The sequence below is a fragment of the Mustela nivalis genome (genome assembly GCF_964662115.1).
Source record: "Mustela nivalis genome assembly, chromosome: 7".
NCBI lineage: Eukaryota > Metazoa > Chordata > Mammalia > Carnivora > Mustelidae > Mustela > Mustela nivalis.
The window spans coordinates 3,779,923-3,799,249 of NC_139026.1; the positions used below are offsets into that span (position 1 = coordinate 3,779,923).

Genomic DNA, 19,327 nt, shown 5'->3' on the forward strand with positions numbered 1-19,327 from the left:
GGGGACGGAACACCATCTCGTCAGGCAGGGCTGGGCGTGGGGCAAGAGGCCGCTTGAACCGCACTTGTCAGAGGGCGGGCGAGGAATCGGAAACAACCGGGGTGGGAAGCTGTTGACGCACAGGCTGGGCCCCACCCAAAACCTCCGCAGGGGGCCGGAGGCTGTCTGAGAAGGTGTGAAGGGACAGTCCCAGGCGCTTTGCTAGCGGAGAACCCCCTTCTTGAAAGACCCTCGTGCACAGGCCACCAGGAGGATGACAGGCCACCAGGAGGATGACAAAGCTGTTTATTTCCCCACCTCCAATGAAAAAAGACGGATGCACAGTGCAGAGAAAACCCAGCCATTCCCTCGCTGACCGCGCAGGGTCCGCACTTAAACCTAACAGGCTCTGCCTCTCCTGAGGAAATTCTCCTGCTTTAACAGATCTGTAACGCACCTTCTAAGTGCTTCCCGAGGCATCGGGGCAGAGCCGGTCATACTTGCTACTGGACAGCACCCGCGTCCTTGGACACACTGCATCCGATTGGCGAAAAACGTACCCGATGTCAAACTATATATGATGAGTGCCGAAACTGGTTTTCTCTTGGCGTCTAGACTGGCTGCCCCCTGAAAAAATGTCTTTCTTTTCTTGGTCCTTACCAATGCCCAGTCCCCCCCACCCCTCTGTCAGGGCAGAGAATGGGAGCAAACTTTAACCTTGGAGTCAAAAAATAAGCAAGGTTTTCAACAGACAGTTGAGTAACTGGACTTGTTATTTAAATACCAAAATACACCAGATGAACTTATTCATCTGGCTTAATACATGTTGGCCTAACGCTAAGACAAATACATCAATTTACGAAATGTCGACGGGGACAGGCACGGTTGGTGTGGCAACGACTTGGCCTGGAGACACAGGTGTGGCCGCATGGCACGGACAGGCCCTCAGAACCAGTACTCGGAGACAAAGATGTGCACGTTGACGACGTTTCTGTGGGACACCACACCCCCGACCACATAGTTCATCTCCAGCTTCAGGACGGCATGGAACGGGCCCACAATGGGCCGCACTTGGCGCACGACACCTGGGGAGAAGAACAGAAGCCATCTTAGACCTCCTCGCATCCCACGCTGAGCCAGATGTTTGAATCCCCTGTGGAGTAACGTCTCCTGGTGGTTGCCCCTGGGCTCTGTTTCCACCTCCAGAGGACAAATGACTGTGAGTTCATTCCGGCCATCTACCTGACAGAGGATTTGGAAGAGCCTAAAAGCGGGCCTGGTGTGGCGTAGACAACCAGGAGACACCCGTCCCTCTCCTTCCTACCCACCATGTCTAGTTCTGACCTAGCAGAAGGAGCAAAGCACATGTGATCCTGTCTTCTGTGACGTGGAAGATCACAGTGGAGGGTGACACTTGAGCTCACTGCTCGGTGTTGGTGGGAACTGATGAGCAAGAAGCATCTGCCAACAGAGTCTCAGAGCGGTGCAGCCTGAGCAGCAGAGCCTGGCCAGCACCATCGGCAGGAGGATAGGCAGGGACAGGTGACAGAGGGACCAAATGAAGGCCATGACTAGCAGCCTCCAGTCATGGGCTCTGCCAAGGCTCAGACAAAGCCCAGCTTGAAAGGCACCCTGAGATTTGGAGGGGAGCAGGATTGGAGGGGAAGATCAGATTCTGTAACTCTCTCCAAACTCACCTGGCCGTCTCCCTGTCTCCGGGTCAGGCTTTGTGGGCACCTGCTTGCCTCTGCAGGATACCCGAAGGCTCAGAGCAAACTCTCCTGCCCTCTGGGAGGAGACAGATGGGGCTACGGTGGGCATTAGCCTGGCCAGACGGAGTCAGGGAAGGCTTCTTGGAGGAGGAAGCAACACAAGCAGTCTGCAGGTGGATAGATCCCCGGTGCATGGCCAAGCAGGTGCCACCAACAGCTGTTGACATCTATGCAAGAATGATGTCCAAAGTCCTTTCTCCGTCCCACCTGCTCTGATATTAGGACCTGCCCCAAGTCACGTGCCGTGGAGGGGTGGGTCTCCCGCTGGAGTGCACAATTTCCATGGCTGATTTTTAGCCACAGAGGTGACGTCACTGAGGCAGGGGTGGGAAGTGCCGACCAGCACCTCTCAGCCGACTACTGTGGTGTGCTGCCCCAGCGTGCGGGCAGAGAGCGAGCTGGGGGGCCGCAGCTCTGCAACCACGCGCTGCGAACTTGCCCCTGATTGTTTCCTGCATCAGACTACTGAGCCCCCACCCCAGACCTCGGAACCAAGCCCAGGGCGTTGCGGTCAGGCCCCCACGGCTGCCTCTGTCCATGTCAAAGGCTCGGGGTTGGGGGGCCTGCAGGCTGGCAAAGGCCTCCTGCCGCGGCGCTGCTTTCTGATCAGGAACGCCAAGTTCACGGTCAGAAGGGGAATCTGGGTGTGCCATTCCCCCTTTCACTCTCTGGGCTTATGTTTCAAAAGTGAAATGCCCAACAGCCGAGGCAGAATTCCAGGCTATTCTAAGTAAACAAGGGCTTCTGCTCTGATGGAGAGATAGTCTGCAGGCTGTCAGCACCCTTTCTCTGCCCCTGCCCGGCAGTGACACTGTGGCTTTGTCCTGGAGGAACGCCCAAAACATCTTCAGCTGCTAAAGATGCGGGCTTGTCAGCGGCCCCTGACGACCCGGCCACTCCCGCCTGCCCCTCCCGGGCATAGAATCTGGACAGGTCGGTGGGGGCTCCCCCATAGCCCCCCTCTGTGTCACCCTCTCCTCTCCCCTGGCCTGAGGCCCACAGTGCTACCTGAGGCCACCAGTGGCCTGGGTTACCTCCTGACTTCTCCCACGCTGGGGACAGAGGTTACTGCTCTATTTCCAGTGCTCAGAGGAGTTTCCGTGTCTTCAAGGAAGAGGTGAGAGGCCGGGGGAGCCTGAGAACTATTTGGGGACAGAGGAACAGTGGAGTGGAGAGGACATTTCTCCAAGCAACGATCAGATATGTATTTATTTCTATTAATCATCATTCTGTTTATATAGCATATAATTAATATGTGATACAGATTATAATTTTATATATGTTATTATTATAATGCCAAATATGTAACTAGATAATATGAAATATGTAAATATACTTATTTAGAATATATTAAAAATCTGGGGCGCCTGGGTGGCTCAGTGGGTTAAAGCCTCTGCCTTCAGCTCAGGTCATGATCCCAGGGTCCTGGGATGGAGCCCCGCATCAGGCTCTCTGCTCAGCGGGGAGCCTGCTTCCCTTTCTCTCTACCTGCCTTTCTGCCTAATGTGATCTTCGTCTGTCAAATAAATAAATAAAAATATTTTAAAAATATATATTAAAAGTATTTTATATAAATATTATATAAAATATATATTTTAAACGTATATAAAATTTTCTATATCTATATATTTTATATAAATTTATGAATATTATATAGAAATAGAAAATGTATATACATTTGTACATTAAATAGAAATATTATAAAATTATTATGCACACACATTTGAATAGCATGAAGGGTCCAGACCCACAGACGTTCTGGGTGTTGCCAAGCACACGCTAAGGAAATGTTGCGGCTCAGCGTGGGGACAGGGAACAGCGGTGCGACCCCAGAAGAGTTTGTAACCTTCCTGCGTTTTAATGGGCTCTTCTGTGAAACACCAATGAAAGAAAGCAACCTTCAAAATCAGAAACAAAACAAGCAGGAGGACACCTTCCTCCTCCTCCCTCAGAAATGACTACTGGACGGCCAAAAAGCATTTCGCGATTCCAGCTTGAATGTGATCTGATGTTCAAAGTATGGCTGAATTCTTGCCTGACAGGAAACCAGAGCAAGTGTTGAGTATTTTTACCAGATTGATTTTAAAACTGGACTGAAAGGAAGGCCCCAAATGTGTAGAAAACGTTTGTACAACATCCGTCACGTTGGGCACTTTCCCAGGTTTTGTCCCTGCCAGGCCACCGCTCGTTGCTCGGCTGCAGCTCGGCCCTGAGACAAAGGGGCGTGGGAGGAAGCCTGGGGCTGTGTTAGCGAAGGCGGCACTGGGAGGGGCCCCGGGGAGGTGGGCCCGAATCTGGTGCAGGTCACGCTCAGAGCCAGGGTTTCCACAGGGTCTCGGCGATTAACAAGAAAAATGATTAAGGCGGAACAAATATGCGTGTTGCCAGTGGGAAATAAGAAATTGTGAGTGCACGTAGGAGGACTCAGAAGTGTGTCCCCTCTCTCCCACCCCCTGGGGCCCCCACCTCACCAGAAGGGGCTTCTCGGCCCCTTCCCTCTGACCCGAAGTCAGCACTAAACCCCCACCTCTAACCACAAACCCAGCCAACCCAGAGAGCCCTTTCCGGGCCACACCCACTCTGTGGACATGACCATGGCTTCTTCTGCTCAGTCACGTTTCCCCTGGAGCCCTGGTTCAGGTGAACATGTTCCCTCCATTCCCAGCATAGTCCGAGCTTGCGTTCTACCTCCTAGTCCTCCCTTTGACCAAAGCCAGGTTTTCTCCTGATGTCACTTCTTTCTTTACAGCTCTCCTACCCACTGATGCACTCACCACCCACCCACCCAACCATCCATCCACAGACCCAACCATCCATCCAATCATCCACCCACCCACCATCCACCCACCCAACCATCCATCCACCCACCCACCCGTCCATCCATTCTGGCTGCCTCCCCACCACTGATTCGAGACCAGCATCCATTCAGAACCACCATCAACCTTCCTACTGCAGGGAAACAAGCCAGGGAAGAAGAGAGACTCGTGCTGCCCCTCCGTGACCCCACAGAGTTTGGAAAGCCTCCCCCAGGGGGTCCAACTCCCCCGCCCCCACCCCCGCCCATCAACTCGATTCTGTAGATGTGATATTGGTGTCTGCTGCTATGGACCAGGCTGGGGGACCAGCTAGACTGCTTAGGTCCTTTTGCATGAAGCCTCCCCAGCCCTGGGGTCCATGATACTTCGTCCCTGCAGCTATCATGCCGCCTCTGCCCATGGCTGGGAAGCTGCAGTCAGCTCCCCTTCCAGGGAGATGGCATCTGCAACTCGGGCGTCCCACTGTCCCCAGCACGGGGCCTGGAGCCCCGCGCAGAGGGAGCTCCATCATGATGACCGAGTGAGATAAAGGTGAGGAAGAAAGAGAGCAGGAGGAAAGAAGGGGCGGCAGTCCGGGAGGCCCAGACAGGACAGAGTTTTGTCTCCCTTCCTAGACTGTGGAAAACTCTGTCCTGAAGGAAAGAGGAACCCCAGAAGGTTCTGGAAGGACGGTAGTTAATGACCAGTGTAGCAACAACATGCAGGCCAAAGGGAGGCATGCTTTTCCGTCGTGCCTGGCGTGTCCATCTGACCTGCTGGGGTCTGTGCCTCCCCAGCTTCCCGGAGCCCCAGAACAACAACAAAAAGACCACAGTGCCGGGTTCAACTGTGTTCATCTTCCAAATCCTCGTCCTTGGCATTTCTGCTTCAGGTCTCAGACGCTGCTGGTATTCCTCGGCGTGTCTGTGCCTCTTAAAGATATAATTAGCCTTTTTTTTCCCCCTTTGAAAAATGTAGGCCCCTCGGGCACTTCACCTTCCCGTCTGGTCTCTGCTTTGTAAATTGCAGCTGATGTGCTGAGAGCCGGGAACCCCACAGGAAGCACACGGGTCCAGCGGGGACCCTGGCCGTCCCGGGGGTCTGTGGTCGGCCTTCCTGGTCCTCGAGCCACCCCCCCCACTCCCTGCCCCCAGCATCTGCGGCTCAGAGTGGCACCCGAGTGCCCGCCCGTTATTTGAAAGGACGGAAAGCAGCCGTGGAGCTCCCTGCACGGGTCTTGTCTCTGACACAGATGCTGATCTAGGAGGAGACCCGGAATCCTAGCCTCGGGTTCCGGGGCTCACCGCACACGGACCAACGGTATGACCTTGGGCAAGTCACCATGCGTTCTCAAGGTCAGCTGTCAACCCAGAAGCCCTGTGATTCTGACCGACGAGGTGTAATGGCGTGAACGGGGCTGTCGGAGAGGAATTTCACAAGCCACATGACGCACCACGGAACTTCGCCGCGCTCTCGCGCCAGTGGAAATGAACCGTGCGTTTCAGAGAGATCCGGCTGAGGAAAGACGGGTAAGAAAGTCGCAGCCCACAGAGTAAAAAGAGTGAGGAGCTATCGCTCCTTGGAGACAGGCTAGAGGACCATTGCTCTCTTGGGGGTCACCAGTCTCCGCACGGCAGTGAGAGCCCGGAGGCCGATAGCCCCGTCTTTCCAGGCCACCCGGTGTCTCCTGTGTGTCGCGGGGAACAGGTCCTTTGTGCTACTTTGCACGTGACGCACAGGCGGCACCCGACCTACATTTGCCGAATGACTGAATGAACAAACGTCCACAAAAACATTAAGTACAGTTCGTAAAGTGGAAACTGTCACCCGGAAGGGAGAACGTACAGTGGTTGCGGGTCCTTGAGTTTCCCGGCTCGGGTGGGAAGGGGACGGCGAGGAAGAGCCAGGCCTCATTGTCTGGCCTTGGCGGCCGCCACGCAGAGCCACGAGCAGGGGGGAAGGCGGAGTGCTGGCCTGTGAGGACGAGGTGCTGCGACCGAGAGCCGGGCGGTCAGAGGAGACCCACGTGGCCCCGACAAACCCAGACGTGACGGGCAATGGGGACGGGCCCGTCATTACGCACGTCTCGGTGAGGTGTCCTCGGTACAAACGATGCTCCCTGCAGAGGAGAATGAAGAGCACAGACCAACGGCAAAGAGGAAAACCCAAGGAAACAGAGATACACTGTGGCTACATAGAAAGCAAAGCACTAGATGGGGTGCTTGGCTGGCTCAGTCGGGAGTGCGTGACGCTTGATCCTAGGGTTGTGAGTTCGAGCCCCATGTCGGGCCTAGGGATTACTTAAAAGAAAGCGGCACCACCAGCACTAGAGCACGGAGGGGCTGGGACAGGGACACGCAGCCGGTGAAGGGGAAGGGAAATGAGTGGATCCCACTGCCTATCGGTTCTGAAGTCCTCACCGCAGTGCCTTCGGGAACAGACCTCCCCCACCCTTCCCTGGGAGGGGCGGAGTGGGCTCGAGCGCTGGATGCCTCAGGCCACACAGCCCACACCTCCGGAAGCCATCCAGCGGGGACAGACCCAAAGCTCAGCTCTTCCCATCCCCCTGCATCACCTTCCTCCTCACAGCGCCACGTGACATGGAGGAAGCTTCCAGAACGTGCTGCCTCGGCCTGCATCGAAGGCAAGCACGGCAGAAAGGAACCACGAAGCAGTCCCATCTGTAATCGGCAGTGGAGGAGCTGAGCTCCTGAAACTCCGTCTTCCCTTCTTGCCCTAAGAAACACCCAAGCAGGTGCTTGGAAGGAAGGAGGAGGGTGTCTGGGCTGCATATTTAAAATACCAAATGGCCTTCAACATGTCTCCGCAGAACTCGCCCTCCGCACTTCTCGATTATTATAAATGTGCTCCCCACACCGGCCTCCCCGGAGCTTGAGCAGCTTGGACCGGGCGGATGCAGGCAGCCCCCCAAGGCCAGCCTTCCCCTCCAGGAGGAATGTGGAAGGCAAGGTCGCTCTGCGCTAGACCTCTCGGCCTCGCTCCCTGACACGGAAACCGATGTCTCTACAGTGCTTTGTCCTCACGACGACCACTCCTGTCTGCCGTCTCATCCTCCTCACGTTAGCATCACTGTCTGTGCTCCTGGAGGAGGAAACCGGCTCCGTGTGGGGAAGTGAGTGAGTTCTGAGCATCAGGGAGTCAGTCCTGGGCTATGGCCCCTTCCACGGAGCTGTGTGGCTCACCAGAGGAAGAGGAGGCTGGGCCCTTTTCTGGAAGGGCTTCGCCGTCTAACGCACGGACTGTAACAGTTGGCCAAAAAGCCGCCCATGATAGAAGGGATTAAAAAAATCATTTCCTGTCCCTACCCCTGCCTGCTGGGGTCCTTCAGCCCCAGACCCAAGCTCATCTGCTCAATCCCCCCAGACGGCCCCTCCCCCCAAATCTGCTGCCCTTCTCCAGTCTCCAGAGAACGCGGACCCCTCCTCAACAGGCCTCCTGGCTTCTCCCCATCCCACTCGGTGACCGTGGGGACAGGCGGCTTCCATGCACAAGAGTGTCCAGACCCCCTGTCTGCTCCAGCCCCACCCCCCATGCCTCAGGTCATGCCTGACCTTACAACACTTGCTCCTCACCCCCAAAGCTCTCCCCTCGCTGCGGCCACAGCCAGCCTTCTAGAATGCAGGTCTGATCCTGGGGTTGTGCTATGGCTCTGCCAAATGTCCTGTCTCCCCCACCCCAACCCCCAGATCCCAGCAGGTGAAGCACCTTGCTCGGGTTCCCCACATTGTTAGCGCTCCGCTGCTGCCACACTGAACCCCTCGCAGTCCCCCCAGGAGGCGCAAAGGTCATGGAAAGGCAAGTGTGTGCAAGTCTTGCCAAGGGGACATAGGATTAGGGCTGGGAGTACCGGAGAGAGGAGTCCTGCCCTCGGCTACATCACCTCTTTCTTCAGAGGTGATAAGGCCCCAAGGAATTAAGACGCCGGCCCAGTGTGCAGCTGCCAAGTTCAGAGCGGGCCCCGAAGCCCCCACCGCTGGCTGCAACACGGCGCCCGCTCTTCTCCCTCCTTTGGCAAGCACGGAGCCGGCACTGTGGGCACAAGCTTGCCCGGAGCCAGCTGGGTCCTCGTGGAGCTCTCGGCCCCCTGGGGGAGTCGGCCGTAGAGGGCGAGGCCGCAGAGGCTCGGAAGGTGAGGAAAGAGGCTTCCGTGGAGCTTGGGGAAGCTCACCCCAGACTGGGCACCGGCCGCCTGTGAAAGTGTCACCGAGGAGCTCGTCTCGGCTGAACTTCGGCGGACAAGCCGGCCTGGCAGGAACAGTCTGGGGCGTGCTCAGAAGCGCAGCTGCAGGGGGTTTCAGGACTGGCCGGACCCCGAAGAATAGGACTTCGCCCTGCCCAAGGTCGCCCTGGAAGGTCACGGCCCAGGAACCCCACACGGAGTCCCGACACCCTGTGTGCTCTCCTGACTCACGCTCCCTGAGCCCGAGTCTCAGTTTCCTCCTCTGTGGATGGGGAGAATCACCCACAGGCCTGCTGCAGGCAGGATCCCCAACGTGCCGGAAGAGTGCCTGCCTCCCAGCTGGCCCCGGGGGGCGAGTTCTTTGTCTGCAGGCGGTGACAACTGGGACGCTGGGGTCCCCCCGTCTCGGCCATGGAGCGGACGTTCCTCGCAGAGTCCGTCCAGAAACACCGGACATCGAGGCTCTTCTGCTAACGGGTGACGAAGGCATCTGGGTCCTTTGCACGTTATGGTTGTGAGGCCAGGAGCCTCGAAATTTCGGATTTTCACCCAGCTTTCCTTTCCTGAGTTTGCATGACATGCCTCCACTGCTATTTGCCTAAAACACTGTATTTTTTTTTTTTTAAATAAAGAACGATTTATGAGTGTGCCCGGTGCTATCAAAGGCTTTTTCCAAAGGTGCATGACAGAGGCAGCAGGAGGCTCACGAATCATCCTGGCTGAGCACAGACAGTCCCCGGGGGCCACCTCGGGGGACGCTGAGAGTCTGCTCTGGGATCGCTTTAACCCCGTGGTGACTCTGGAATTCAGCAGACCCTGGGCCTGGGTGGTGACCTCCTAGTGTGGTGGGTGTGTGCACACACACGTGTGTGCGAGAAAGACTAACGAGCAGGGTGATGGAGGGGGCCGTTGCACAGAGGAGCCCCTCGTAGGTCCTTGCCTCCTGGAATTCACAATCTTCAGAAGAGCAAATCCAGAAAATCCAGCAAGAACTTGCGAGGCCGCGAGCTCCGCGCTGCTGCCGTGGGCGCGTGCGGTCCTCGGCTCTTGATCCAGCAGGAGCCTCCAGTTATCCTGCTCCGAGCATCTCCCCCATCCTGCTCTCTGGGAGGGCCTTGCCAGGGTCACCAGGGGCCTGGGCGTCACCAGATCCAATGGGCGTGCCCTCCTCCGGGAAACGCCTTCCCCTCTTCCAGGATGTCACGGCGCAGGCTCGCCGGCTCGCCCCGACCGGGGCACAAGGGCTGTGCGCCCCGTCTCGGCCTCTTCTCTCCGCGTCTATACTCGTCTCCTCGGTGAGCTCACAGGGTCTCGGGCTCTGACTACCATCCACACGCTAACGTCTCCCAGGCTCATCGGTTCCACGGAGTGCCGCTGTGGGGCCGTGGAGTCCTGATCCCAGTGTCCAGCTGACCCCCCAGCCCCCCCCGAAGCTGCCACGTTTTCGCCTTCCCCTCTCAGCGGTCTTCTCTTTTTCGGGCCAAAATCTGTAGGGTTATCCGCCCTACACTACCCCATAACAAAACGTGGCACCCCCTTCCAATGACACCTGAATCTGTCTCCCTCTCACGCCTTCTGCTGGGCCCATATGGGGGCCCACCATCGCGTCAGCCGGCTAGAAGAGCCTCGGCCCCACACTCGGAGTCAACCTTTAAAGCATTAGGTCATCTCACCTTTCACCTCAAGACCCTCCTGTGGCTCCCACCTCACTCAGTGCAAAAGCCAGAGGCCTCGAAAGTCCTTAAGACCCCGCCTCACCAGCCACCAGCTCACACCTCTGTTCCAGCCTCATCGGCCTCCCTGCTGTGGTTCAAAAACACCAGGCTTCCCTCCGTCTCAGGGACTTTGCACATGCTATTCCTGCTGCCTCAGGGACTTTGCACGTGCTCTCTGTCTCACATTTCCATGTGGCTCATTGCCTCAGCTCCTCGGGTTAGACAACCGTCTCCGACTACCAGATTTAAAGCTGTTTCTCTGCCCCACATCCCACCCAGCCCCTCCCCCTCTCCAGCCCTCTACGTCACACTCACCACGCCCTGACCATGAACGTATTCTACTCATTTCTTGTCTGCTCCCACCTTCTGGAATAAAATGAATATGCGGCAGGGTTGCATGTCTCTCTAGGTCACTGCTGTGTCTCCTGGACCAGGACCTGCTCTGCAGGGCACAGACATCGTTTGCTGGAAGAAGGGGTATGAGAAGGGTCCCCAAAGAGGCCCATCCAGGCTGTTGTGGAACACAGGGGAGGAGCCAAACACAGAGCCTGTGGGGGTGCGGAGGACAGGCAAGAGGAGAAAACAGGGCTTTAAGGGATGGATAGGAGTTCACCTAAAGGAGGAGGAAACAGGGAACATCCTAGCTAATGTCCAGAAGAAGAGAGAGGCCAGGGCTTCCGAGGGTCTGAAGCTGGGGTTGCTGGACACAGGGGACAGAGAGAGAGGAGGGACAAGAATGCTGAGCGCTGAGGAGGACAAGGACAGGCCTAGGTGGAGGACATCTCTCTGGCTGGGCAGCGGGGGCTTTACAGTTGGCTGTGGGGGTGTGAGGGGAGCCACTGTAGAGGGTCCCCAGCTCCTGGCTTTAGGAACTGAGTGGCTAGAGCACCTTTTGCCATGACATGGAAACACTTTGCTGAGAGAGGAGGGATGTTTGGCTGAGCTCAGCGGGGCCAGCTCGGGCCTCCGGAGCCACTTGGGCAGGAGCGGGCTTCCCTGCGTGCCTCACTTGGGTGGACTCCAAAGCCCTGAGCCCCACCGAGCCCTCGGAGGGTCCAGTGTGAGCCTGGAGGGCTGCCTGGAGGCATCATCAGCTGTGTGATGGGGTGACCTCTGAGAGTCTGTCAGTGAAACTGGTGGTGGAGAGCCCTTCTCATAGGGTTCTGGGGCCTAATGCTGTCATTTGAGCATGGTGACGAGGCCAGGCACAGCACGGGGCCCTGGGCCCTCCACCCCATCTCTGCTCCCTGGGATCCCAGCACGGGGGCGCAAGGAGTGTGTGTGCCTATCATCTCCCTGCCATCCCCTTCAAGAGACCCTCCCACCTACTCTCTCCCTCCCACCGCCCTCAGGGAGGCTGCCAGCCCTCATGGTGAAGTCAGGCCACAGCCCATCCCGGGCCCCAAGGCAGCTGGGCCGTCACCCCAGGAAACATGCTGGCTGTGGGCCAGGGTGTGGCCCGGGGTGACAGGCGGGCTGTGCCTCCAGGAGGAGAGAGAGCGCCTAATCCCCAGGATTTGCCGTGAAAGCCGGGACAGGGCCAATCACTCGTCACCCGGCAGGGACAGCCGCACTGTTGTTTTTAGGTGGAATTTCTCAATGTCATCTGTAATGTGTACTGATCCCAGGCCAAGCTTTCTGAATCAGGCCGCAGGACGGGGTCAGCAGCACATGTTTAACCCCTTAGGGGGTAATGATTTTAAAGAGGTGATCTGCACCCCGCCTGCTGGGACAGCTAACAGGGACCTGAAGCCAGAATTGTTGGGCAAGCAAGCGCTTTGCTCCCTGGGGGTGGGAGTGGCGGGCAGAGGCGCTGTGAGCTTGGGATCTTCACTCACGAGGTCTTGTACCAGGGCTGCCATGTACTAGTCCGTATGTTGTGCACTGCACATGGAAGAGGCTGCAAATGGTAACCCCCTAGAGTTTTGCAGTGCACAACATATTCAGCTGGATGTGGCAGGCCTGCCACAGACCAATTCTCTCTCCCTCTGAGACATGAACAGCTACGAGGCCTACAGGAGCTCAGATGGCAGGATACTAGGGAAGCTAGGAGACAGCTCCATGAAAGCAGACTCTATGGCTTGTGTGTAAGTTGGCAGCCCAGTGCCCAGCCCAGGACTTGGCCTAGAGTAGGAACCCAGGATGTTCTTGTTGAATGAACGAGCTAATTCAAGGATGGCAGAACTTGGAAGGCATAGCCTCCACCATCCTGCTTGTGGCTGGGCCTGCCTCGCCCGCCCAAGCCACAAAGATGGCCCCCAGGCAGCTGGAGCTGCTTTGGGGTGAACACTCCTGGGGCTGTCATTCCCTCAGGTGACACAAAGCTCTCACCTGCTCCAGTTCCGAACGGCTCCCCACGGTGGCTCATTCATCCCTAACACCCCACCCAGCTACGTTCAAGTACGCATGTCCCCTCCAGTCCTCCCGGTTATCAACCCAGCAAGACAAGTATTGAGGCAGTTTCGCTGAGATGAAAACTGGGGCTCAGAGAGCTGGGGTCACACAGTTAGAAACAGGGAAGCAAGAATCAAGCCCAGAAGGTCTCACCCTGAGTCCAGGGCTCTGCTTGTGGCCACATGATCACATTTTGCCCCAGAAGAGCCACCCCAACAACTGCTAATTTTCAAACAGTAAACTTGTAATCAAGTAAGAATACTTCTACCCACCGATGAAATCAGAACGCTATTTCAAAGCTTTTATGTTTTTAGTTTGCTTTAAGAGGGGGTACTGTATGAGGATGCCCGTGCCCTGGTTGGCACGGACAGCGGGGCAATGGGGACCATCAACCCCTCTCCACAGAGGAGGCTCAAGTCCCACTAGGACTGACTTTCTGCACAGTCATTGCGGGCCAGGCACAGCTACGAGCCTTCACACAATCCCTCCAACTAATTGCATTAATAGGTGTCTATAATTAGGGCATATCCCTTCTGCACCTAACTGGGAACCATCTCTAAGGTGAGTGGGACAATCACGCGATCCTCCATTCATTCCGCCTTTACTGAGTGCAGAACTAGCTGCCACAGTGCCAGGGCGAGTTTCTCGGGGGGCCCAGGGGCCTCAGAGCAGCCCACGAGGCCAGGGAGCTCAAGCCAAAGTGGGCATGTTGCCGCCCAGCCCTCCGGCCGCAGCTCTGACTCGCTGGCCGCGGGACCCGGGGCTGGCCGTTCAGTTTTGTTTTACAGCAACAGTGATGCCGTCCCGCCAGGCAGCACGAGGAGGGGTTTGCACCCAAGTGTCGAGCTTGCAAAGGGCTCTGTGCACGGGGATGTGAACGCACATGGGGCCCCAGATGACTTCTCCCCTCCCAGGTGAAGCTGTGAGCAGACCCTCCAGAGCCCGGCCCTGGGTCCAGGATGGCTTAGCGCTGGGGACGCGAGGCTGAGCCTTGATCTTACAGGGTCACCCTTCTCCCAAGCCGACAAGTATCCCCCATCTCAGAAATCAAACCCTGTGTGTGTACCCCTGCCCGTCTTCATGCTCCTACAGACCTAGATGCTTAGCCTCCCCCATGCCTACACACACCTGCACATACTCACCCAGAAACTCACACCCACCACCCACACGCACCACGCACACATGCGCGCGCGCGCACACACACACACTGTCAGACCAGAGGGCTTTCCCAGAAACAAAGTCACAACTAGAGTGGGATCTGAATTTCTCTCCAGACCCGTAGGTTATAATTAAAGCGTGTTTCTAGCCAGAGTCCTGCCCGGACTACACATAATCCCCCTAAGGTGCAAGTGCCCGTAGAGGGTGCGGCTTGGCCCGGCGGAGCGGCTCCCCACGGCGGTCCTGGACCCCCATTCCCACCAGCCCCCTGCAGGCAGGCAGGGAAGAGGCAGGCCCAAGGGTCACGAGGAGCAGCCCCTGCTGCGGCCGCCGGTGAGAACGAGAATGAGTCGGCCCTGGTCAGGTGAAGGATCAGAAAAGGTTGTTCCGGGACCTGCTCCCTCCCAGCACGCGGTGTCTGAACCCCGTCTCTTGACCATGTGGGCTTAGAGGGGCTCTTTACTCACAAAGGGGTGACCTGAGGCCCAAGACCCCACGGCTGGGAGCCCTGCAGCTGTTCGAAAGGAGATGCTTCATGACCTACCCCTCTGACTACTGCCACCAGCTGCTAGTGTAGAGATGCCCGCCAGTGTAGACCAGAGGAAAACGGGGCTGCACCATGGGGACCATCAGGGTGGGAGGCTCTGGAGACAGGTGGTCCAGGTCCAACTTCCATCCTCAAGTGCTCCCCAGCTGAGAGGCCCTGGCAAGCAGCTTAGTTCCCCTGGCCTCAGTCTTCTCATCTGTGAAGTGGGGACAACCGCCATGGCAGGCTGCAGAGGGATCTAGAAGCACCACGGGAAGTGCACACCTCCCAAGGAGCGCTGCACACCTCCAGTGGCTCCCTGTGGGCCACCGAAGTCCACAGAGGCCTGGGCCTGTGACGCTTCCAGTCTCTCTTCTCGCCCTGCTCTGGTAGCACCAGACTGTGTGAGTGTCTTCCCAGCCCCTGCCTCTTGTCCCGGTACCCCCGGGCCAGGAATACCTCTTGGCCTTGCTCACTCCTACTCCACTATCAAGACCCAACTCTCATGTTCCCTCTTCCAAGAAGCCTCCCTTGACCGCCCGTGGAGCCGGCTGGGCTGCCTCTCCTCTGCCTGTCCGGCACATTCCGCTCCGTGCTGGAAGGGACAGCTTCGGTGTCTGTCTCCCTCCCTGGGCTGGGAGCAACCAGAGAGCACAGGGCGCCTCTCAACCACCTCCTCGAGCCGACCCAGGGCTGGGCCAGAGGAGGCCCGCGTGTGTTTCTTGGACTCCAGGGAAGGGTAGGTGACGGGGCGACAGCGTTGACAAGACCGCCAGGTACGCCGCACTCGGCGGGAAGCAGGAGGGGGGCGGAAGGCGGGCTGATGCGCGTGTACAAGGGCTCGCGCGCCTGCAGTCGCTGGAGGTAAAGCCTGCCTCATTCGGTGGCAGGTCCCTGGGTTCCTGAAGAGTGCGACGTTACTCCAAACCCCAGAGCCTTCGGAGGGTACCGCTGAGAGGCGTTGCCCGGCGCAGACATTAAAGGCTGAACACTTGGGTAGAGACGTGTGTAGGAGGGGTTGTCTTGAAGCTTCCGGACCACACGTGATGGCTTAAGACCACGCCCCCTTGAAGTTGATATGGTCCAGATGTTCAAAGCACCATCCCGCTGAGGGCGGGAACAAGGTCCGGGAACAGCCTTCTCTGGTTCTTCACCTGGTCAGAGCCGAGCCTCCCAGGTGCCACCTCCTCCCAGCAGCCCACAAAGATTTGCTCAGGCAGGGGTCACCAGGCTCTGCACCCCAGCACCTCTGTGCTCTCCTGTCCTGCTCCAGAGACAGTGAGCTCCCTAGAGGCAGAGAAGCAGGGGATGGCGTTACCACGGCCAACATTGGATCCCTGCGGAGCACCAGGATGTGAGCAGAACGGGAAGCGAGAGCCGCTGCTGAAGGGCCGCGGGGACAGCGCCCAGGCGCAGCCCACCCCAGAAGCTACGATTCACGCCCGTGGGAAGTCCACACAGGTCTCTGCAGCCAGAACGCGGGGACGGTCTTGGCACAGTCTGAGTGGAAAGACTGCTCAGATCTCACGAGGCCCAAGACTAACATTGCCGGTGACGCTGATACCAGGCTGTTCTCTTGTGTTCCTGCTTGTTTTAGTAAAAGTAGAGCCTTCCCCGCAATCGTGCAAAGACTACAAAACGGAGCTCCCCACTCGCTGCGGAAGAGCAATTAGCAAGCCCATCTTGTTGCCTTCAGCTCACTTTGGGGCTGGGAGGGCTCCCTAACTAGTAGTTTTAGGGCTGTTCTTATCTTAAGTATCATCATTTATAAGGGATGTCCGCGAATACAGTCAAATTTTAGGAACCTCACCTCACGCACCAGCACCCCGGTGTGAAGGACTCCACTCCAAGCAGGAAATGTAGGACCCAGAGAGGAGTCGCAGCTCCATCCCAGTCTGGTGGCCCTTTCTTGCCGGGGACGGTTTTTGCCTCGGGAGGTGGGACCCACGGAGGCTGTGTGACCGGGGTGCTTCTGTCCCTCCCACGTGGCCTTGGGTAAACACTCGATCACTTACTGTGTGTCCACAGCTGACGAGGAACCAAGGCCAGTCCTGGGCCCGCACAGAACTCACGCCACACCTGGCTGACGCGCTGTCCCGAGGCTCCCCGAGCACCCCCAGCTCACGAAACGGGTGTGCGGCAGGAGGGGCCGACTTCCAGCAAGCCACTAAGTTCCCCATCCATGCGCCCGCTGGCCAAGGATGGGCCGGGCCTGCACAAAATTGGAAGGTGGGTCTAAAAACTACTCGGGCTACACGCTGTCCAGCTCCTCTTGGATTTGGGGAGGTTTTCACAGAAATGTTGGCAAAGCTGACCCTCAGGATCGACAGATTTTTGTTCCTGTCCTCATAAAGAGCTGAAGAGAAGCCGGGAGGAGGGGGGTGGCGGGGAGGGTGAGGCTCTGAGACCCGCCGGGGCCCTGAGGCCTGGGAAGGGGGCAGGCCCCAGTGGCGGGGGCGCTGACAGGACCCGGCCTGCGCCCGCTTGGCCAGGGACCCCTGCGAGTGCCGAGCTAGTACCAGAAGGAGCCCGTCTCGGCACAGCCCCGACCGCAGCCCGTAGCCCGTGGCCCACAGAGCGAAGTCGGAGCGTGGGGCTGGGTGAGGAGGCCTTCGTCGTAGCCCGAGGGTACCTCAGGCATCAAGAGGGCATTTTTTCACAGCCTAAAAATGCTTTCTTCATTTTTCTCTGACAGCTGGTGAAGGAGGAATGCAACAGGGTGGCCACACGGGCTTTGGGCAGACAGCAGGCTCAGACCTGGGCAGAGCCGCCTTTATCCCCACTAAGAACGGGCTTTTAAAGGATGTATTAGGGGAAGGCCTGGCCCTTTTACATTCTGAGTAGACTTAGGGCACTTTCTCCTTCTGTTATTCAGGGGCAGAATGAGCTCTGTGGCCTCAGGGTCCTGGCAGCTTGTGCACGCCACGTTTCTCTGGGACCCAAACCCTCCGTCACTTTGCCCAAGTCAGCCCCAGCCGTCAGCGGGCTCTAGCCCCGGGTTTTTGGGGAGCATGGGGCTCTAGGCCCGCTTTGCCCCCAACACCGAGTGGCCAAGGACAAGCCTCTTGCTCTCCTGGCTCTCACTAAGTGTTAGTCGCTTCTTCACATGTGTCGAGACTCAGCTCAGAACTTACCTCCCCCAGGAAGCCTTCCTGACCTCATGTCCAGTATCCATATAGGGCATGGCCTAAAGCGGGCAGGTGTTCAGCTGACACCTGTGAGTGGGTCAGTCTCCCTTCCCAGCAGTACAGGCAGCGTGGGGCTGCACATTAGTTCTCTTTGGGCCCCAGGAACCGCCCCCCACATCCTGCTGGTCACACAGAGAGCAGGTGTGAGTGGCCCCAGAAAACACTTTCTTCCTTTCCACTGACACACAGGGTTCCTAAGATGTTGCTTGAAATGAGAACTGCACCCCTAAAAGCAAGTTGGCAAATACCCAGGCCCCACTGAGTTTCAGATGCCTGGTCCCAGTGTGGTGGTTTAACTCGGTTGCCTTCTTGGCCCGAGGGAGACAATCGCACCCGTCCCTGAAGGTATTGGTGAGACCCGAGAGGCGTGCAGGGTGAACAATTTGGCTGCGGCTCGTGGGCTACTCATGCCTGGGCTCGGATCCAGCAGCAAACCATCCACCACAGGAGGACAGGCCTGGAGCTGCACCACCACGGCCACCCCAAGGGGCCCAGGAGCTCCTGGGGTGAACAGGAGTTATTTGGGGCAGAGGAGGAGAGGGAAAGAGGTGGGGCTAAGGAAACCCAAGGAGGAGACCCAAGTAGAGAGATAAGGCAGCCACCAGTGGGCAGAGACAAGAGCCTAACCTGAAAGCCAGCTCAGGTCCTACCCCAGCGAGACCTTGCCATCAGGACTCCCCTGGCCTCAGTCCTCAATCTGGGAGATGACATCAGCACGAGGACCCTGGGACCCCATGCCAAACCCCGGCCAGATGGATGCCCGGCAACCACAGTGAGGAGTGGAGGAGGCCGAGTCCGCCGGAAGCACAACGAATGCCCCGGGGCTGGCCTGCGCCCTCCTCCACGCAGCCCTAACCCAGATTCCAAAGACCAGGGCACGCGTGACCAAGCGCAGTGAGGGACAGCACATTCCATTCCCAGGGGCTCCATTCGGTTCCCCACTCTGCCCTGAGGCACCGTGAGAAGCCTGGCACACCCTCTCGCCTCTCTGGGCCTCGGTTTCCCCCTCTACAAAGCAGTTGGAAAGAGATGGTCTCTAGGAGCCTCCAGGCTCCGACACGCCAAGATTTTCTGCCCCAGTGGATGGGAAGCTGTGAAACGGAGGCTCCCAGGTTGCCTCTGTCTGGAGTACAGATGCGGCTAGAAATATGCACTGGTGGGCACTGGATCCAGGCCCAGCCGCTGCTCAACCCCCAGGCATGGGTCACCCAGGAAGGATTTAACCGGGACCGTGAGGCACAAACACTACGAGGTGCCACCCCCTAGAGAGGCCTTGTGGGGCCACAGAGGCTTGTCAGTCTCTTCAGTGTCAGATTTTGATGATCTGTTTTGGGCCCGTCGCTCTCCCCCACTGGAATGCAAAGCCCCCCGGGGCAGGGTCTGCGTGCTGTTTATTCACCTGTGTCCCCGCAGTGTCCAGTCCGGGCTCCCGGACAGATGGGGGCTCAGGGACAAAGCAGAAGGGAAAGAGTGAGCGGGTGAGGCAGAAGGTTCTGAGTCCGGCTCTTACAGTTCCAAAGCTGTGACTTTTTACCCTGCGAGGGGGTGATTCACTGCGCGAGGGGGTGATTTACTTGCTATGAGGCAGTGTCGCTGCTC

General features: G+C 57.8%; 1 protein-coding gene across 1 annotated transcript in view; it reads right to left on the reverse strand.

Annotated features, from left to right (window-relative positions):
* Positions 1–268: 268 nt before the first annotated feature.
* FBLN1 (fibulin 1) overlaps positions 269–19,327 on the reverse strand; it is a 79,286-nt gene continuing 60,227 nt past the window's right edge. The window contains exon 17 of the mRNA XM_082739649.1: positions 269–1,064. Coding sequence (XP_082595775.1) covers positions 925–1,064 — 140 coding nt within the window. The 3' untranslated portion in view covers positions 269–924. The remainder of the gene's footprint in view (positions 1,065–19,327) is intronic.